The sequence below is a fragment of the Pundamilia nyererei genome, unplaced genomic scaffold (assembly GCF_000239375.1).
Source record: "Pundamilia nyererei isolate P.nyererei 1_Seehausen unplaced genomic scaffold, PunNye1.0 scaffold00038, whole genome shotgun sequence".
Classification (NCBI taxonomy): Eukaryota; Metazoa; Chordata; class Actinopteri; order Cichliformes; family Cichlidae; genus Pundamilia; species Pundamilia nyererei.
Window position 1 is genome coordinate 2,435,148 of NW_005187439.1, and position 22,395 is coordinate 2,457,542.

At 40.5% G+C, this 22,395-nt stretch overlaps 1 protein-coding gene across 1 annotated transcript in view; it reads left to right on the forward strand.

Annotated features, from left to right (window-relative positions):
- fras1 (Fraser extracellular matrix complex subunit 1) overlaps nt 1-22,395 on the forward strand; it is a 164,668-nt gene that overhangs the window by 112,518 nt on the left and 29,755 nt on the right. The window contains exons 29-36 of the mRNA XM_013910201.1: nt 141-303; nt 1,487-1,619; nt 6,810-7,000; nt 9,475-9,631; nt 12,737-13,000; nt 13,583-13,771; nt 15,309-15,428; nt 16,537-16,733. Coding sequence (XP_013765655.1) covers nt 141-303; nt 1,487-1,619; nt 6,810-7,000; nt 9,475-9,631; nt 12,737-13,000; nt 13,583-13,771; nt 15,309-15,428; nt 16,537-16,733 — 1,414 coding nt within the window. The remainder of the gene's footprint in view (nt 1-140; nt 304-1,486; nt 1,620-6,809; nt 7,001-9,474; nt 9,632-12,736; nt 13,001-13,582; nt 13,772-15,308; nt 15,429-16,536; nt 16,734-22,395) is intronic.

Here is a 22,395-nt window from a genome sequence, read left to right on the forward strand (position 1 = left end):
TAAATCTGGCCATGTGTCTCTCAGCTAAAGGCTAGAGAGAAGGAAGTTGGTGCATCTGTGCAACCCAGACCTGGATAAGAAAATGGAAGGATAAATGAAGAAAACAGAAACTGTGATTAAAACGGGTTTTCCATCTGCAGGTACATCACTTCAATAGAGACGGGAAGTCAGCCAGTGACTGATATCTTCCACTTTGTTGTTTATGATGGAGACAACAATCGCCTTGACAACCAGATATGCACCATCACCATCACCTCCGCACCAAGACAGCCGCCGTTGGTCACTGTCCGCAGCAGCATCAAGGTACGCACACGCTATGTCCTGCATACAAATGTGCAAGTAAGAATCTTACACACTTAACGGAGGTGCACACAGCAGGCCAGCTGAAACAATATTTACCTTTAGTCAGAAGAACATCTTAAGTACAGCATCAAATCATATTTAATGTACCTGTTTTATATTTGAGACAAAAGAAGCGAGGGACTCCTGTCACATGATCTCCATCAGATCGCTTGAGGGTCTTTGTTTAAAAAATAGCTCCAAATTGAAAGTTGCGTTGATGTCTGCTGGATTTCCTTCATCAACATGTAGCAAATGGCATTTACGTGCCATGATGTTTGAGTATTGTCCTCTGTGAGTGGGAATAACAGATACGTACTCCTCTACTTCTGCTTGCTTTGTTCTGTCCTGCTGAGCTAACTGGACATTCAAGTCCACAAACTACAGGCTCATGGATAAGGGTAAAGGTATGCACTGTCACAGTCCAGGGGCTAATACAAATGCAGCAGAATATGGCATCAGCATGCTTTTATATTTAACACATTCTCCCCTGTGTATGTGTGTGGACATTTGTCAGTCTCATTGTGTTACACTAAAGAAATGTGCACTTCCTGTCTTTCACTGCAAGATAACAATATGATAAGAGAAAGAGCTTTGCATCTGCAGGCTGTACCTGGGATATGATGTCCCTCCACAAATTCCACCCTTCATCAAGGATACGAAGTCAAATCTCGCCCCAAGAAATGTCTCGTTCTTGGATCTATTTATTTCATGGCTGTGTGGGGAGAAATTTTCTGGGTCAGCCAATACATCTCAAAGTGGGACCTCTTCTGTGGGTTCACAGCTTGTCTTGTTTCTGGGTAAATTAAAAGAATACAATAAAGGTAGAAAAGAGGAAAAGCCTCACGGAGCACTAAATAATTTAACATCTACTGTCTACTCATCCTTCAAGGGTCTTGTAAAGATTTGAATTCCCAGTTTTTGTAAGTTTTTAATCATGTTCAAATGCAGAAAGGGGATTTGTTTTTCTGGAGTTGAGATTCTGATTTTTTTTATGAGCCCATTCTGAGTTTTCTCAGAGCTTTAAATATATAATATGGTTAAAATATTAAACAGACTATATTGTAGTAACTATACTTTAGACTCAAGTGAGAAAACTAGGATCTCCCAATTAAATAATTTATTTTTGCTTATTATCCATGTCTAGGTCGAGGAAGGCGGTCGCGTGCAGCTGTCTACCAATGACATTACAGTGTCAGATGTGGACACGCCCCCGAAGGACCTGCTGATTTGGCTTGTCAGCCCTCCTAAATATGGTTTTATTGAGAACACCAGGAGAGGTGAGAAGTGCCTGTGTGACGGTATGCAGATATTTTGGAGTGTGGTCACTGTTGCAGGAAGCTGAATTGACTTTGGCTCATGATGTGACAAACTGCAACTGTTACTCTGAATAATTTTCACATTTCAATTTGCGTCACATTCCTGTGCACACAATGCCGGGTGAATTCCCCGCGGTACCAGTGCCATCTGTCTCGGCTTGATTGTGCTGTGGATTAGAGCCGCCAGATAGCCAGGTACAGATGGGGCAATTGTTGAAGTTTCACAATGTTGAGGCTCACTCAACTACTGCTGCTCTTTCTTCTGCTCCCGAGAGGAAGCGCTTGGAAAAATGAAAAAGGTGACAAGAGTTGAAGAGGAACTGATTCCCTCTGGGGAAACTGTAACATTGCAAGTGCAGAAGCTGAAACAACATGAAATGAAATAGATATAAACACAGTAGGAAGAAAAGTCATATTGAGAATGAATAATGAAAATGGTATATCTGGCTGTAATTGTAATTTTGGTCTATATATAAAAATAGACAGAGCGGTGATGTCAGCCACTGGATTGTGAAGCCTCATTTTTAGTATTTTGGCTGTTACCATATTGTTTTTGGCTTTCTTCTTTTTTCAGCCAGAAGAAATCATGCTTGTATGCAGATGTGACATTATGAGCCCACATTAGCAAGAACAGGTTGTAATCAAAGCTGGGCGTAGCTTAGGGAAAAGTGAATCTTATGCTTTCTTCTCTTTCTGATGGCCAAGGTGACTTCTCTGGTTGCAAAGGCAATTATGGATGTAAGGAAGTTGGCTGCTTTAATCAAAACTCTCAGTAAACATTTTCCTGATGAGCGTATCAGTTTATTTTATAAAATATGGTTCCGATTAGTGTCCAAAAAACATGATAAAGCAGGGTGGGACTACCTTGTGATTTAAAAGTTATTATATGATCTGACCTACACGCCTCAGTGACCCAGGCTTAGAGACAGATTGGCAACCCCCTGGCAATATCTGGTCACTAGGCAGAAATATGTATTTCCTGAGCAATCAGTCTTACTGCTTCAACCAACATGTTTCAAAAGGTACAACTTTAGTGTTGAAGGGGAATATTCTGTGTTTCTGAAGCCTTAACAAGCACATCCTCACACTATTTGGGTCCTTTAAATAAAAGATGATCTATTGGTTTGGGATATATTTTAATATTTAAATTATTAAAGTTAAATTATAGCTGACACTATCAACCCTGCTCATTATGCCCACATGCAGCACGGTGGTTAGCACTGTTGCCTCACAGCAAGAAGGTCCTGAATTCAATTCCACCAGGGTCTTTCTTTGTGGAGTTTGCATGTTCTCCTCGTGTTTGTGTGGGTTCTCCCCGGGTACTCCAGCTTCCTCCCACAGTCCAAAGACATGGAGTTAGTGGGGATAGGTTAATTGGAAACTCTAAATTACCCATGTCTTTGTCTATGTGTTAGTCCTGCGACAGTCCAGGGTGTCCCAAGACAGCTGGGATTGTCTCCAGCCCCTCTGTGACCCTGAAAAGGATAAACGGATGGGAATGGAATGGACTATCAACCTTGGTTAGAGAGCTGCATTCATGTGCTGTGTGACACGGTTGCTGTTTATCTTTGACAGACTCAATGAAAGCATCTGGAGTTGCATGATCTGCATCATTCAGGATATTGAATGCATGCAAAACCCGCAGTAAATGACCTGAATACTGCAATGCATTTAGAAAACATGAATTTACTCCATGGGATACACAGAATAAGGCAGTGAGTGAAAACTCCAAATCCAAGAAGAAACCTTTGTAAAAATAAAATCTCATTAAAACCAGTAAATCGTATCATATTGTTGGTCGGATTTTAGCAGTTAAGAGCAGAAAATCATCATACTGATCTGCATATGTAAAGAAACTGTTCATTTTTAATGGGTGTGCAGCCATAGTTGTAATAATAATAAGATAATTGGGGCGATCGTGGCTCAAGAGTTGGGAGTTCGCCTTGTAATCGGAAGGTTGCCGGTTCGAGCCCCGGCTTGGACAGTTTCAGTCGTTGTGTCCTTGCAAGACACTTCACCCGTTGCCTACTGGTGGTGGTCAGAGGGCCCGGTGGCACCAGTGTCCGGCAGCCTCGCCTCTGTCAGTGCGCCCCAGGGCGGCTGTGGCTATAATGTAGCTGCCATCACCAGTGTGTGAATGGGTGGATGACTGGATGTGTAAAGCGCTTTGGGGTCCTTAGGGACTAGAAGACGCTATACAAATACAGGCCATTTACCTTTTATTTATTTACCATAATTGGCCTTCTCTATTATACATTGTCTGCAGACATAATGAAGGATAAATTTGTGGGGTCAGATATTTATAGTGTCTGCAGCTGTAGATAACCAGCTGGCACCAATCTTTTCTCTCCGTGTCCCGGCGGCCCGTCCTTGATGGCAGCTGGAGTCGTTGGTATTCAGCAGCATCAGCCAGCGGTGCCGGGTGATGGGATTTCTGCTGTCACCGGGGCACAGGGGAGGCCAGTCAGTGTCACCGTCAGTGTGCTGGCAACAAAACCAACATGCACAGGTTTTTTTAATGTTGATATGCAGATGCACCATCGCACAAAAGACACTGACTTGCATGCTGATGTTGTGCATTTGCATGAATCCAGCAATTCAAAACATGCACATGGAAAAAACAAAAATCTCACACATAGGCAGTGTTTATGCAGGAAATGGCTTTTCCCTTAACAAAATACATAATAGTTTGGTGATTAGCACAGAGGAAGGCACACGTACTGCAATGCAGTATAGACATTTTCCAATTTGAATTTAAATAATTACTTTAATATAAAGCTGACATGGAAGGAATACGGCCAATCTCATTTTGGCCCCTGAGGTCCTAGAGTAAGTAAACAACTCCCAGCCCATCTTTGTCACTCCCCATCTGTTTACATGCCGCTTTGTCTCCTTGTGTTAGTCTTTCTCTGTAGATGTCAGGAGAGGAAAAGAGACAAAAGTGACTCCCTTCCTGGTTCTGTTGGTGGTTTCTTCCTTTCTTTTTGCCCACCATCACCAGTTGCTGTTCGTAGCAGATTGTCTGATTGTTGGCCTTTTCTGTCTAAAATTATAGTACAGCTGGTTTGGGAATGTCTCCGTGTTCCAGCCCCAGTTGCTCCCCCTGTGTAAGACTCAGATAAGTAGCAGAAAACGGATGGATTATTCTGATTACTCACTCCCATGATTATTTAAACTCCTTAGATCAGCGGTCCCCAACCCCCGGGCCACAGACCGGTACCGGGCCGAGAGAGTTGAGGCTCGGGTGTGAAATTTGTGGTTTTCAATGTTTTTATCGTCTCCTGTGTCTTATTTTGAAAGAAATATTTACCACCATAGTTACCATAACAACCAGAGAGAATTAAGGGCAGAGAGGAGGATGTTACTCTTAATGTTGTCGGCGCATTTCAGGAGGACGCTGCTAATAAAGTTACACAATTACACAGTGAAATCGCATTTATTATCATATTTACAAAATACATATCTCACGCATTCAGATATCGGTAAGGTCCAAGGTAGGGCACACCTGCTTAGACTTACAGGTGCGCTGGCACTGGCAGCCGCTCTGAGTCGAACTAGACCTGAACTATCTGTGGTGTTGGTGCCCATTGGGCCATTTTATCTGTGTAATACTACAATCTGCTGTGTAGTACAACCGGATACCTGTAAACGAGATAGGAACCATAAACTGCCGTGTGCATGACCCATTTTCTTATTTTCATCATTGAACAAGAGTAAATGCCCCACCTCATCTAGGATGGTTCATAATCGTGCTTTTATGAGTCCAGCATTAAGAGAGAAGTAGGGATGGAATATAGTAATTCAGATCCCATTAGTGTAGAATCATCTGTAACTATAATTAATCCTAAAATAAAATTAATGAAATTTAATAAAAAACAATTCTGGGATTAATATTCCAGCCTGATAACTCTCTGCATCACATTCCTGAACAACTGGATCTGTTTTCGACCCACATTCCTTTTCAGAGCCTTGTTCAGTCAGCGATGCACAGAGATGTCAGTGGCGTGATTGCAGGAGTGGTGCTGTGAATCTGAGATCAGCAGACGCCACGTGTGAGAACAGAACAACCAAAAAAAATGATTCTGGAAAAATTGTAATTCCCCGGTGGCTTCAGGTGATTTCCTGTTTTGATTACACTTCTGTGAGGGTTCCCGCTCAGATAAGAGGCTCCCGATGCTCACCGTAAAACAGGCAGATGAGGCGATGTGATGCGATTTACTGTTGGGCCTGATTTACACGCATACACTAAAGTAAATACAAGTACACACACACCAGCTAGTCCCTCCAGAGCCCTGACTCAGCTCAGTGCGGAGTCATCCGTCTTCTGCAAGAAAGACACTCATACTTTCTCTCAAACTTCAGAGATTTCAAGGTTGATGTTAAGTATTCAAGGCGACTCTCCTTCAACCTGAGGACAGCCAGGTCGTGTCATCACAGCCAAAGTGTGCTTTTCTGGAGAATTGTAAAGACCGTCCATGCATCTAAACTACCAGACAGTTCCGGCTGAAGTCAAATGAAAAGCCTGATGGGACGGAGAAGACAAATATTGCTGTCATTGGAGCTGTCAGAGGATATAAGTGATGGCCTGCTAACTGGTCACCTGAGAGGTTTATGAGTTCTTTGTTGCAGTATAATAAATGTTCCAGTGTAGAAATGGCTTTTTTCAGCGTGTAGCCACAACCGGACGACGCGACAAATCATCATTTTTACACTAAAAGAAAGAATTTAAGAATAAATTAGATTGCTTTAATGAATAAAATGATTTTGTGCACTTTGAATTTGAATCAGAATCAGAAAGACTTTATTTATCTCCAAGGGGCAATTAACATACAACAGAGCAGCATAACGTTGAAGATAAGAACAATAAGAACAGGCAATAAGAGTGAGATAATAAATACACAGAATATACGGTATATACAGTTTAAAATTACACAGTTTAAAATTAAAGTGACTAAGAGTGAATAAAGTGTCGGTAGTATAAAAAGAGAATGAGAATACTTTATTAATCCCGAAGGAAATTTATGTTTCTGGTGCAGGAAATGGTCTTATCTGCTGGAGTTACAAAGCAGAGTGGCTTTGGGGACAAAGGTGGCTCTCCTGTGCTCTTTGTTTTCTAAATTGCATCTCTTCCTCTGTTCTCTCGTCAATCAGGAAGCTCTGTTGGCGGCTCACATGTCGTCACCCCTGACGTGCCTTTCTCTGTGGAGGACCTTACATCTGGCCATATCTCTTACGTCCAGGAGAACCAGCTTAACCCTCAAACCAAGCAGGACATCTTCAGCGTCTACATCAGCGACGGGCTCAGTCAGACGGAAGCTTTCAGTGTGGAAATTGACATCCAGGTAAGGAAAAACTAAAAAGCTACCACTACTAAATCTTGTAGTACTATCATTATAAGTGACATTGATTAATGTATAATTAAGAATGTATTTCAAAATAAAGGAAGTTTGTTTTTCTTTGAAGATTTTGTTTCAACTCTCTTAATTTTTGAAGGTGTTTGTGTTAAATATACCGTTGCACTTTCCTTCATTTCTATGGCAGAAGTAACCACAATGACACAACGCCTTGGTTTGAGAAGCCCCATTTTGTCTCAAGGCATTACTATTTTGTTTGTTATTTTTAGCCAAATGTGATGAAGAAGAGGGAGGACAGTTATTAGTTAGCTAGGTTAGCACAGAAATGGTTTTCTTTCTCAGCAAAATTCATTTCTAACCACAGACGTTGCTGCTTAAATAAATAAAAAACTAACTATATCCTTATTGCGTCCATGGGAATTAACAGGGTTAGTCATAGTCAAGTGCTGGTAATCAAATGCACTCGGTTAATTGATCATCAGCAAGTGTGAGCGCCTCTATAATGGCGGATATTTTGGCAGTTTGCTGGTCTGTAGGTGTGTTTAGGAGGAAAGACATCAGCTTATGAATCTAGGAAGAGTTTTAAGGCCATTCCCAAACGTTTCACAAGTAAACAATTGTCAGGAGTGGATATTCCAACAAATTCACCCATATGCTCAGAAATTACAAAAAACTGAGAGCTCAATCTTACTCTACACAGTTAGTATGTTAAATGTTTAAGTTTATGACAGTGTTAAAGTTTACACTCTCAGAAAGACTGAACAAGAATGGCTTACTAGAAATGTTACCAGGAAAAAGCATTTTCTCTCTAAAGAGACCATCCTGGCATCACGGTTCAGGTTTGCAAAGTTGCATCTGGACGAACCACAAAATCCTTTGATCAGGGGAGACCAGAGCGGAGATGTTTGACCATGATGCACTGCACCACGAGTGAAAACCATCACAGCGTATGAGCACAAAGACCTCTTACCAACTGTCAGCTCAGTGGTGGAGGGACGATAACTTGGGCTCGTTTTGGACCCAGAGGACCCTGGACATTGAGTCAGCCGTGAATACATTTGTATACCAAAGTATTTTAGAGCCAAATGTCAGGTCATCTGACTGCTGACAGCTAAAGTTTGGCTTAAAATGACTCGTCTAACATGTCAATAATTTCAAGCACGCCTTTAAAAGATATTGAATCGTGGTATGTACTTAGTTTTTCACAGGACTGCATAATATTCTAGGTCTGAGGTAAAGTTCACGTCCTGTCTGTCAGTTTCAAACCATTGTTTTATAAGTAACACATTTTTCAGTCTTATGCCTGTAATGCTTCATTTTGGAAACTGTTGCACTTCACCCTGTACCCCCATCAGTCCAAATCACCAAGTTTAATTAGTTTCAGTTAGATAAGTCGCCCCTGTTGATGCTTTCGTTTCTTCAAAAGAAGACGATAAAAGCTTGAAAAAGACCAAAAACACTTTTTAAAATTTGAAGCTGGTGCACACCCATAAAAGTTTGAGCTGATTAAGTGGTGTCTGTGCTGATGAAAAGAGATGAAACGAGGTCTTAACAGCTCCACGCTCTATTAGTAATTCAAAAAAAAAAAGAGGTCTTACTCAGCTTTTGTTTTTCTTTTTTACTGCTGTCCTTGAGCAGCACAAGGCTTCCTCCAAGGAAAAACTGCTATGGCCTCAGGCTGTCCCTGTTTTTTTCTCCTTCATAAACACATAAACAAACTGAGATTCCAAATCCATCACTTAAGCCTGTTTTAGGTCTTGAGTTGGATTGATGGGGTTGTCAGTGAGCTGTTAAGTTTGTTGAGTGTGTGTATTTGAACACGTGACCTGTATATAATAAATCTTTCACGGTGTGTATTAATGTAGAGGTGGTAGTATACAACCCCTGGCAAAAAATATGAAATCCCCACACCAGGAGGACTGCTTCTGCTTTATTACTTTGTTGGCAATAACAAACCACAGATATGTCACAAAACCGTTATATTTAACACATGAACATTGTGGCTGTGTGAAACAAACCAAACAGAACCACATTGTAATCTGCATTTATAAGACAAAAATCTGAATATGCCAACGAATCTGCAGTTAAGGGAAAGTCTGCAGACACACCACTTGGCTGACTGAAGGAAAACATGTCCCCAACAAGGGACCTGAAAAGATTATACATCTCTGGTGAAATATGCTGGTTATTCCTGGTCGCCTGTGTCTAAATTTTTGAGCGAATACAAGCAAAATGTTTGAGTAGACCTTGGAAGATGTCAAAGCATCAGGACAGAAACCAAAAATTGGACCACATCACAAATAAAAATAAAATCAGCAGGAACAGGAGTAATCTGCCATTACTTAAAATAATTTAACAGAAATTGTTTGAGATCTGCTTTGTGAAGCTGGTGTTCTGTTGGTGAGGAACAGTGTAGTTATTCCACAAATATTAAAAGATGTCTTTATTTTATTGTCTTTCAGCAGAGTAAAGAGGACAAAGAGCCGGTGGTGTCCGTCAGCAGCATCCATATAGAGGAAAACTCTGGAGTTGTCATCACCAACTCGTCTCTCAGCGTCCACGATCAGGACACACCAGAGAACGAGATCCTCTTCACTATTATCAGAATTCCCAGCTATGGTGAGCACAGACTGCATTGGCCTGTAAAGGCTGTTCTTCAACTGCACCTTTCATTGTTAAGTCTGTCTATCAGAATTCATTTTAAAGCAGCAGATTACTTTCAGCTTACTAAAAACTATTTCTTTCTGTCTATAAGTAATAACCTGTTATTATAAACTACTTTTAGCTGCTGCTCAGTTTACTATCTGTTAATAACTTAGTGCATTTGTCTAGCAGTTAGCTAACAGTTTTCCTTTGCTAATTCATACTGCTAGTTAATAAACTTAAATTTTATTGTTTTAATTATTAGGCAATTTAACTGATAGGTCTCGATTTAGAAAATGTACACAATCTTCTTCATAGCCTTAGCTAGCTTTATTGCAATTATTTATCCATTATTTTCAGCTAAAAGCTTGATTTGATTACTCACATGTAGCTAGCTGCTAACGTAGCTAACAGCTGAAGTGATTTATAGCTTTAGCAAGTTTTTTGGTAAAACTGAGTTCATCTATATAAACTTGACATTTTTATTGCTTTTTGCTCTCTATTATAGAGTGCTCTTGACTCACCCTTCATTTCTTTATGTTTTGCTTCCAAGGAGCAAGATTTTCTTGTATTTTTAAGTGGACTTGAACGGTACTTCTCTGGGCTTCCTAGTGGTTTTTCAAAGTTTTGTTTTTTTTTTGCCATTGGCTGTTTCTTCACTCATTTTCAGTACAGTCCTATTACCTGGCTGTTTTCAGAGGACTGTCTACACATAACAGAGAATTTAGCAAAGAACCAATTTTAAATTGTATCCTTAGAAATTGGTTCAATTCATCTTCGGGACGTACGGAGGAGGCGAGAGGTACAACAGTGACTGTCTACATCTGTCCAGCTCTTTAATGGTTCAGAGCTGCATTTCAGCCAGTGATGTTGGGGATTTTATCAAAATTGGTGGGATTATGAACCCAGAAAAGTGCAATTAGAACAGTCCCTTTGATTTCAGAATCAGAATACTTTATTAATCCCTGAGGAAATTATGCAATTTTACTGTTACTTAGATAAACAAACAGATGCTTTTGAGATACTTTTAGTTATTCTTCCTCTTAAAGTCCATTTGCTTATTCACCAGTTCATATGGCATCATGTATGTTTTTCAAATATGAAAGCAACAGAGACGCTTCAAAAACAGAATTATATGTTAACACAGCAGCAACCCAGCAGGTAAACACTGGAAAAAATATGCAGTGATGTGCAGTCAGTATATTAAAATATCTCACATACTTTAGATCTGCACACACACAAAACCTAACACAGAGCTCAAGAGAGAGTTATGTTAAGAGGTACCTGGCATGTTGATAGTAAATAGTTCTGGACGTGATAGAAATGAACAGACACACACAGAGTCATAAACACATTACTCTTATTTCCGACACCCAAACAGTTTAAAACAAGACAAACACAGCGGCCGCCCGCTGCAGCGCTGCATTCTGACTGCAGCCATTCCTCACATGACACAGCGACACAAACTCAAATCAACTGACCTCCAAACACTTTGTTTTTCTGACGCCCTCTCACCGTCCCAAATTGAATTTTCTCTCCGCCTGCCACAGTCTGGTAGACCAAAAGAAATTGCTTCACGAAAAACACATTTTTTTAAGATAAGTATACAGCACTTAGTCACAGCAAAAATGTCTTTTAACCCAATTTTAGCAAAGTTTACAAAGTCGTGAAAGACGGCGGAATATAAACCCTGTTTCACAGGATCTCATTTGTTCTTTACATGTTACGATTTTTATTTTAACGCCATAATGACCCAAAACTTAAAGGTATTCTCTCTAACTGACTGTTCTGTATTTAAGGATTTAAGGAGCTTTGTTAATGCAAAGGCAATCTCCGACTGACACTTCTGAATTCCTGGTCTTGATCATGCATATTAGCCGTATGGATTAGATGTCCATTTGATACTAACTCGATGCTGTCTTCAACTATCACCCCTCCCATACTCCTCACCCACCCCAACAGACACCTGGTCTGGGACATCTCCCCCCCCCCCCACTCAGTTAAAGCACCATAAAGCAGCTGGTGAAACCAAGCGTGCCTCCGCCATAAAACCACCGGCGTGAACGGTTGATGGGACAGAGCGGTAGATGAGTGATTTCAGACGTGTCGATGACTCCCAGTCAGCTCGTCTTTTTAACTGGCCACCTCTCCACTGTCCACACACACACACACACACACACACACCCCTACAACGATCTATTTATCTTAGAGGAAGTATGAGAGACCCCTTCAAGCCTAATAAAGACGCCAGGTTGCAGCAACACCCCAGCAAATGTGCACGCACTTGTAGACCTCGTGCTGTCGAAGCAGTCTAAGGCCAAGAGATATTTCTAAATGCACATAATTTTCAGGTAATTAGTGCCAAACAGTCTCAAACTCTATGAATTAATCTTTATGCAAATAACATGGGGATACCCCAACGATGGATTTGCACTGACAAAATAAAAGATTCATTTAAAAAAAGGCAAAATATAGAAAATCCAGTGAAAATAAATACTGCAGGGCAATAGATAATAAATTGACTGCAAGCTCTGAAAATATTTGGAGAGGAAAATATTTTCATATGTTTAATTTGCAAATCATTTTTTCATTTTTTACACAGCATTCCAACATTTTTTGGAAATTGGGGTTGTATTTGATTTAATTAATGATTTTTGGCTTTTTAAATCCTCCATAGAGGATTGGTGGAAGTGTTTGATTTGTTCATCTTCTGCTTTTAAACAGTGCGGAAACGTTTCACTGCAGACGTTTAAAAAAAAGAAGAAGAAGAGGGAATGTGTGGGAGGGAATAAATGAGGGTGTACGTCTGTGTGTCCCCTCTTCACGCTGCAGGATTTGGACTTAAATCCTATTTAAACCTGGGCTTTGATTTAAGAAGCAGGGTAATTTAGAGGAATCTAAAAGGTCTCATTAGGTTCTACAAAGAGCTTTCTTGTCTTTCATGTGCTGCATGAAAAACTCAAACATCCTCCATTTGACTTAGATAATCAGAGCAATTAAAAAGATGTACTTATTCAGTTACCACTCCCCCACTTACACCCACTTCACAATCTGAGCTTGGTTTACTTTTTATTCCCCTAGGCAAGCTCCGCAGGCGGCAGTTCTACTCCCAGCCACTGGAGAACGGTCGCGTCCTAACACAGGGCTCCACATTCACCTATCAGGATGTGGTGGATCAGCTGCTGGTTTACACGCCTGAAACTGTCAGCGGGGGAGCAGACGAGATGGCCTTCACCCTCACCGATGGCATTCACACCCACACGGGCCGCCTGGAGTTCACGATGGACGTCACGAGGAGCGAGGGACCTCGAATGACCGTCAACAGAGGACTGCAGCTTCCAGCAGGTGAGAGTCAAGAAATGCAGTAATAAACGATATGTCTGTGTTTAATGAGATGTTGACTCATCTCAGGTTAAACCAGACGCCCGGGGACACCAGTCAGAATACTTTTACAATCATAAATAAACTCAGTAGTTTTTCTTTTCATGCTTATAGCCTCTTGTTTTTCTCTTCTTCCTCCTAAATCAGTTTGTTCATAGTTCCCCTGCTTAGAGTGAGAAACTACGTTAAAATAGTGTTGTTTTTATTAAAAAAAAACCTCAGCTGATTAGTAATTATTCACATGAATGTATTATGATACGCTGTAATGCCCCATTTTTAATATTTTCCACTTTTTTCTTCCTATTTTATTTGTTATGTCCCGCTTTTCGTGTGTGGGGAAATATTTGGGGGTTTTTTATGGGTTATTAAAAGACAAATTAAGGCTTGTTAAGGTTTTTGTTTCAAGAGTATTTCTCAGTCTCTGCAAGTGACTTTAAGCAGCTCTTGTATTTTCAGTCGGAAAAAAAAAGAATCCAATCAAATAAATAAAGTCATCAAATAAATGTAAAGTAAAATCTGATCACTGACATTTCTGTACTTTTTCAGGGTCATCATCTAAGATCACAGAGCAGAATCTGAAAGGTACTGACATCGACTCAGATCACCTGAAGCTCCGGTACATCTTGACCAAAGACCCCCCAGTCGGCAAGCTGCAGCTCAACAGGAGCAGCCGAGCGGAGAGAGTTTCTGTGAGAGGTCCCATTCAGAGCTTCACTCAGGAGGACGTCAACAAAGGTGCCAGCTTTAGTTTTTATTGTTGTAACTTTGCACAGATGTCCCACAGTTTTCGGTCTTTGCTTTATCTTAGACTGTATATAAAAGATGGATGTCACCTCTAGGTTTGGAACGACTGCTTTAATCCTGCGTTTTTCCCAGTGACCAGCAGGAACCAGCAGATAAAGTGACATGATGTCTTTTGCAGGCCAACGTGGAAGTTAGCAACATATAAGGATATCGTATCAGCAAAAGAAACACGTCAGGCTACAGATGAAGTAAAACTCCTGCATTTGCTGCGATGATGTTGCCTGTTACAACAAGTTCTGTAATTTAGCAATTTGTTAGCAAATTACTTAAAATGTTTTATGTTGTAGAACATAAAGTAAAAGTATCAAAGCCACTGTTATAGCCCATATTTTAAGCATCTAACCAAATGCTCATCTCCTTTGTGACAAAGGTGGTCTTGACCTGTAGTTTAAAGATTGAATGAATACAACATTATAAATTATGGGCCCTTTAATAGATTATAAAACGGGATATGGATATGCTTTCACACTTTCAGCTCAGGCGTCCGGGTCATGGTAGACTAAAGCTTTTGAGTCGAATGCAGCTGGACTGATAAATGTTGGTATGGTGTGCAGTGCAGTGAAGAGTGCTTGGATTTAATACACAGGAGAGAGCAAACAACCACTCCGCACGTGCAGAGCAAATACAGGAGAGCCTGAAGTTTCAGCTCTTCAATACAAGCCCCAGATGTGCATGTGCATGGAAAGGACAAGACAAGAGACTTTTGAGGATATGGAGGTTCACATTTAAGACAGAGAAAGGAAGTGGTTTGAGAGAGCATTAAAGGAAGCTATGTCCACTGTGAATGACCATCACTGAACAAAGGTCATGTGTAATACAGTCCTGAGATCCTGTTCAGAGCAATTTAACCTCGACTGATACCTCAACGCATGCGTCCTTAAGTCACAAACATGTCCTGACGTGGCGTCTCGGGACCACCTTAGAGGTTAAATGCCCCATCAGCTGCTATAACAGGTCATTTTAACTTGGTGATGTCACAGTGGCTACAGCTAACTGTGTATGCAGTTTATTATCTTACTTCTTAGTTTTGTTGTTGGAGGTAAGATAATGGCAGAGGGGTGGGTTGAGGAGCAAGAGGTATTTATTGATGAACTCTTAACTTGCACAGCTTGATGGCAGAGTAAAAATTGCTCCAGTTTTATTGCTGCTTTCACCCAGACATGGGCAAGAATACAAAATGCAGAAAAGGTCACAGGTGGTTTGCAGTGTACATTTATCAAAATGTAATTTTAAACCACATTTCTGCTAAATTCAGTTCACTCATTGTTTGAATTACATTCAAAAACTTAGTGATAAGACAAAATAAAAGCGTAGAAGACGCATTCAAAGCTCTCAGTGCTTTCTAGTTTCGCTCACAGTAATTTAGCTCTAAGGTCGTGTGATTCATTGGAGTTTAATTATTCCCAGCAGTTACACTTTTGCATGAAGTCAGAAGCTTTGACACCGAGTGCTTGTCTCTGTCCTTCAGGCCTGCTGCAGTACAGCCACGAGAAGGGGGAGAAAGGAGGAAGCCTGTCGTTCAAGTTCAACCTGCTCGATCCGGAGGGCAACAAACTGATCGACCAGTCCTTCTTCATCAGTGTGCTCGGTAGGGTTTCCTCCACCCTCTGCAAAGCAGGGACTGAAGTGTTCTTTCATTTGGTGGAGACGAGAAGGCAATTACTGCAGATTTATCCCTCCGTCTCAGGCGTGGTTACTGATGTGATGCTGCATCCTGCATACGTCCTGAATACGAATTGTGTGCAGTCATGTTATTTATAACCCACTTTTACAGCTTGTTAGCTTTCGCATGTTAAATGAGCTCGTTTTGGGTTTTTAATCGACATTCTCAGAAATTTGTCAATTTCATTCGCTACAGCGATTTTCTTCTTATCATCACTGTAATGCAATTATTTTTGGCAATTTTTAGTCATATATAAATGACACTATTCTTTTTGAGATTGTGAGAAAAGAAAAAAAAGATGCATTTTTATTTTGAGCTACGCAGACTTATTTTGCAGTTGTGGGTAGTCAACTGCCAAAGACCCTTTCTGAGCCATGATAAACCTTGAAAACTCAGCTGCGCACATTTTTATTGTCACCGTTTCCATCTAAAAAGCTTCCTCTCGCTTCCTTCTGGGGATAAAACCAACTATTGCACTGGTTCAGCAGTTTGAATCCAGTGTCCACATGAGAAGCTACTGGATATTGAAGGATTGCCTTTCCCTCATGGTTGAGCAGCATCCCGACTCTCTCATATCTTTTGCAGCTCTCTTTTTAGCCTATTATTTTCTCACCTTTTCACTTTTCTGTTTATTGCACCCTCTCAGATGTGACTACAGGGAAGCTCTCCTTCCATATCTCTTCCTGCCGTACTGCCCTCTGATGACTTCTTTGCCCTTCTCTCACTCTTTTCTATCCTTTTTTTACATCTTTCAAACCTATATCACTTTTTCACACCTCCTGATATGAAACTGTCGTTCTCGGTCTATATAAATCTCACCTTATTTCACCTCCTCTGCTATAGTCCATCCTTTCTCCCTTTTACCAGGATAAGAAACTGATTCTTAATACTTTGATTTCCTTTTGGATGAATTGTTTTCCCAAACGCTGCCAAAAGCCGGGTTTTACTGATAAATCTTAGCTTGACGGGGGAATTTTTTTCTTCTCTCTGCTCCTTTTCTTTTTATACTGACCTTATTTATTTTATCTTGCAGAGGACCATCTCCCTCCATCTGTAGTGGTAAACAAAGGCCTGGTGCTTGATGAAAACTCAGTGAAGAAGCTGACCACGCTGCAGCTGTCAGCCAGCGACCAGGACAGCGAGCCGGGCGAGCTCATCTACCGTGTCACCAAACAGACGAGCCTGGGGCACCTCGAGCATACTGCCAGTCCAGGTAGACCAGGCCTATATGTCAGTGTTTTTAGAAGCTAATTCCATACTGTACAGAAAGTCAGGTGTGCATGCTGTTTGTGAGGCAAAGCACAGGGAAAGGCGTGATTACATATGCACAAGGGGCTGACACAGAGGGTGCAAAAGCAAAGGTGACAGCCAAACACTAAACCAAACCAAACTTTTTCAACTGCTCGGTGAGTACTTGGCATCCTGCATGCAAACTGCAGGTGACTATGGCATTCTGATTGCTACCAAAGCAATTACACTTATGTTTTTGGTGCAGCAGACTCTGATTTCACCTGGCAACCAACACCAACCAATGGCGTTTTCCCCTAAGTTTCCAGGGGTGTGCAGCGCTGTGGTGCATTGATCACCTCTCCGGTTTGAGCCTGTCCAAAGACATGCTTGTCAATTGGTGATTCTAAAGTGCCTGTCGGTGTGATGGTAGTAGAAGTATTTTAGTGACAACAGGGTGTGGCAGCACGAGAGCTGAGCTGAGGAAACCTTCATGCATCAAATACCAAGAGAGTCAGGGGAACACCGGGGACCGACAATAAAACTAAAGCAGGGAGCTAAGAACTTAATCACAAAAACCCGACTTCACTACAATAACAAAAGAAAATGGAACCAAAAACTTTCCAAAACCAAATCTCATCACAAACTCTGTAGATGGAGACTCGTTCCCTTCTGTATATGATAACTGACTCCACACACAGACGGAGCTGTAATGAAGCTTGCTCCAGTTCCTCCATCCATTATTTCTGTTCTATTCCAGCTGCCCTCTACAAAACAGACACACTCACGCACTCTGTCTTTCTGCTTCTTGTGACACAAACAAACTTCAAATGACTGCAGCCATAACTAAAATTCTCATCTTGTGATGCAATAAAGAGAAAACAAAAAAGGAATAACTGATGCATCCTCCGATCACAGAGAGGTGATTATTAGCTTCGGCGCTGTTGAGGATTTCAGCCCCGGCTGAACGGATTCCTCACACGAGTGCTTGCAGCATGTTAACGAGCTGGATGTTAACACTGCTCCCCGATCTTCAAGCATCAGATCACCTCTGAGCCACAGAGCAGCACCGGATAATTACTGCTAGCCATTCAGCCAGTCTGTCACACCATGCTAACACGCACAGCTAGCCCACTGCCCCTATGGGAAGCTTGTCAGCATACGAGGAATGTCAAGGTAACAGCACAAAGAGATGAATGCTCCCTTTCAGCTCCCGCTCTCAAAGCCAATGTTTTCAAGGGGCTTATTAAATGACTGAGGTTATGACACACCTCTCCAGCTGAGTGTTTGCCAAAAGGCACTTGTCTCGCAAAATGCTTAAGACAGTAACCTGCCTCACCTCCTCAAATGATTTTTGCAGCTTTGTTTTAGACACTAGTTTGAGGCGTAGCTCAAGCTTCCTAATAAATGATGAAGTAGATACAGCTTATGTTGTTTGATCCTAAAGTTTAAAATTCCGATAAAGCTTGAAGTTGAGTGTGTAGCCCTTTTTCTGCCACATTAAAGAAGGAAAGACTTCAGTCAGATCCATCGGCCAGGTTAACTTTAGTCAGGTAATGGTGTCTTCCTTTTGCCTGATGTTGCTCATTAGAGTAGAAATATTCACCTCCCACAGCCGATGGGTGAACTGCTTCCTTAATAACTTAGAAACTATGACTATATTAAACGACACAACACATCTTTTAAAATAGTAATTAGTTACTAATTACTGATTACTTCTCCAAGAAAGTAATCCTGTTGCTTTACCGATTTCTTATTTTTAAAAGTAATTGCTTTATTACTTAGTTACTTTGTTTCTTTTTTTAAAAACATGATACACAACCTGAATACGTAATAAAGCAATAGACCTTTTTTAATTTTTTCTGCGTAATCGGTCATGGATTTTTTCAATGTTTTTGTCACTTTTTACAGAATCAAACTCAAAGTAATGTCAGTATTTCCAAGCTTTAAACGCTGCATGGTCGTACTCTCTCCCGCACTCCATATTATCCGTTGCTGATCTACACACGTCTGTTGCTGCCGCGGACGTTCCACGCTCATGAGACACTCCCACAAACAAAATCACAACGGTTTAGTAACGCAGTAATGTAGCCTGCTTACAGGAAAGTAACAGTAATCTAATTACCTTTTTTGCAATAGTAATCCCTTACTTTACTCGTTACTTAAAAAAGTAATGAGATTATGCGTTAATGCCTGTCTCTGGTCCACATACAGAAAGTATCATAGAAGGATTTAAGGAATCATGCTACATTTGACCTCTGACCTCTTGTTCATGGTTAATAAATTAAGAGTCAAAGTGACAAATTTAAAACTTTGTTACTTACTACCATTGTTTGGAATAGATAGGAATATAGGGAATTATATATTTTTATTTAAAGACAGCATTGTGAAGAGAAAGAGAATGACCTGCCTAGTTAATAGGAAATATACTTTACTATGATATATAATATTCATGTACTTTATTATTAAACATTTAAACAATGAGATGAATTGTACACATGTAGTATATCTGCATATCTGTATAAATAAAAAATAATTATGTCAAGTACAGTAACGTGGGTTTCAGCAGGACAAAATAAAAGCCCTTGCTCTTGTTTTTATTTCAATACAAATTTCTTAAAGAAGGACAAAGAAAAGGAAATAAATACAAAATGTCACACTATTGCCCTTGAATTATTTCTAAAAACCGGACATCTGTGCAGACCACAACTAGACAGATAAGCTGATCGGATTCAGACTTAAACTAACATCAGACAGTCTCTAGAACCATTAAACATTAAACCATTAAACCATTAAACCATTAAACATCCAATATACTCAACTTCCCAGAAAGTTTTGACTTCACGTGTGAAAATAGGAATGATTTTTGCTGTGTTTTGTACCACGGTATCAGCTCAGATGTTAACCTGCATAGCAATCAGGCTATGTTTAAACAAAATGTGGCATTTTCTGCTATTCCCTGTCAGGACAAATGGAAAATGTAATTTGCTCAAATATGATGGAGCTAAAAAAAAAAGCTTGGTTTTCATCACTGACTGAGAATATTGGATCTGTCTCCCAGCCTGCCTGTCCTGATTATAATGATGTATAAACCTTCAGCTGAGGAGTAGATGCCAAAAGCCAGGAAGACCACAGAATTGCGCTCATTTTGCTGTCAATAGATGACATGAAGAGAGCTGATGCTGAGATGTCTTTATTTCCTCGATGCGTTGTTGGCATGTTGAATGAGTTTTTACAAGTTGTAATTTTTTTTTTTAACTTTGTGAAATTCCCTCCGCTCTGTGGTGAGAAATAACTAAATTATTCAACAAGTTAATACCTTCGCAGCGAGGTCACCTGCGGCACGAGAAATCCATTTTCATGTTATGTAATGTACCTCCGTACAATGACAGTCTGTAATGAAGTGCCTGATTTAAAATGTAACATCACCTATCGGTGAAACGAGCTTAGATTTTAGGACTCACATGCTTTCATTTCTAGTCTTTGAAACTTGTCTCTACCCATCTAGTGTTAATTCCTTCTGGGATACAAGTTATGTATATTATGCACACACACACAAACACACATGCAGCTATTGCCCATTTCTTGTTTTTATACTAAAGATGAATTATTGTTGAATAAAGACATTTTTCAAACACATGTAAAATGTGGCCAATTGTGTTTATCGTTCCCCCCCCAATCTCCCCCCAGATGATGGAGGGAATGGAAAAGGAGGTGGTGGGGGGGTGAAAAGAAGAGGGTAAAGGGAGTGTAGACGGGGCAAAAAGAGAGGGATAAGAGAGGGGAAAAAGAAGGCAAAAGAGAGAGGAGAGAAACCCCCAACAATCCCCTCTGAGCAAGCACCAGGCGACAGTGGACAGGAAAAACTCCTTTTAAAATGAAAGAAAGCTAAAGGAGAAACTTATGGCAGAACCAGGCTCAGGAGGGGGCAGTCAACTGCCGGGACTGGTCGGGGGGGTGAGGGTGAAAAAAGGATGAAGAAGGGAGGGGAGAGGAGTGGTGAAAATTAAGATGGAATAGAGGTGGAAGAGAACGAGGTTACATCAGGTGAGGAGCAGCAGTGTCCCTCCTCCAGAACCAGTGGAGGCGTTTTCCCTTCTTTTTCAGACACTGTTGCACGAGCAGTGTTTTCTGCTCGTTGAGGGTTTTCAGCTCATCGACTGTTTCTGCGTTTTCTTTCTCAAGTTTGTTGCATCGTTTCACCATGTTTTCTAATTCTTCTTGTTTTCCTTCAAGCTTGTCTTTCAGTTCTTTAACTGTTGCCTTCTCCATTCGCTTTGCTTTGTGCATATCTGTATTTCTCTGTTCTGCTTTCTTGTGCATGTCTTCTAAATGCTGGTTTCTCTTCTGGATTTCTTGAAGTCTACGCTGCAGGTCTTCGTGTGTTTTCTGTTGTTGTTTTTGCGCCTGGATTTCAGTGTTTTTGTACTTCAAATTGTTGGAAAGTTTCTCAAGTTCTGTGTTGTTTCTCAGCATTTCATTGATGCGATGCTGCATCTCTGAGCAGTTTTTTCTTTTCTCCTTCCAGTACAGTTGTTTTGTACTTCATTTCATTATACAATTCTTGGAGTGTTTTTCTTCTGGAGAATAAGTTTTTCTTCTTCCTGTTGTATTTTCTGTTGGTCTTTTTCTTGAAGCAACTCTTTATTTCTGTGCACTGTTTTATCGAGCTTTATTTGGAGCAATCTGTGTTTTTCCTCCATCTCTTCAAGCTTGGAGTCCTTTTGTTTCTGTTTCATTTCCATTTGCTTCTTGTCTTGAAGCAACTGTTGATTTTTGTGCAGAGTTTTCTTACGCTTTACCTGCAGCGCTTTGCATTTTTCCTCCATGCCTTGGAGTTTGCTCTGCATGTCTCTCTGCTCTATGGGCTGTTGTTTCTTGTCTTGGTGGATTTCTTTAATTTTTTTCCAGAGCTTCATCAAGCTTTTCTTGGAGCTCCTGATTCTTTTTGTCTTGGAGAGCCCATTCTTTCTCCTTTCACCTTCTTTTTCTTGAAGCTGGTAGGATCATTTTTCTAATTCAGCGCTCTTTCTCTCATTTTCTTGCGCCTGATTTGTATCAGCTACCAGTTAACTGGAAGCTGATACAAATCAGGATTTAAAACCATTTTTTTGTTTGTTTGTTTTTCTGTTTGACTCCTTGTTTTATTTAATATCACAATTTATGCGATAATATTATGGGTTTGTTAAACTGTCCGATGTGAAAATGTTGGAAAATGAAATATCACAGCTGGAAATCAATGAAAATGAAAATTCAGAAGAAGTTCTGTCCTTTTCTTCATTAATGCACATCATAGATAACTATGTAATGTGTCTGTTGCACACTTTGTATGTCAGGAATAACCATAAATACGTTGTCTTACGAATGGCTGCATCAGGTCTTTGCATCCACAATAAGCGAGGATAACAGAACTCCTGGGAAGTTCTTGTTTTTAAGACAGTCACCTTTAGTTTCATGCTGAGTGATGCTGGATTGTTGCAGACAAACCTGATTATGTTTCTGGGTTTTAATCTTCAGAGGCAACACAGAGTAAAGAGAAGCATTATTATTTCAGTTTGACTTCAGTCTCAGTTTAGTTTTATCCCCATGTAAATTTGATAAGAGCCAAATTGAGGAAACAAACTCAGTGTGTGGTCAGAAAATGCCACGGTGGCTTTCAAACACA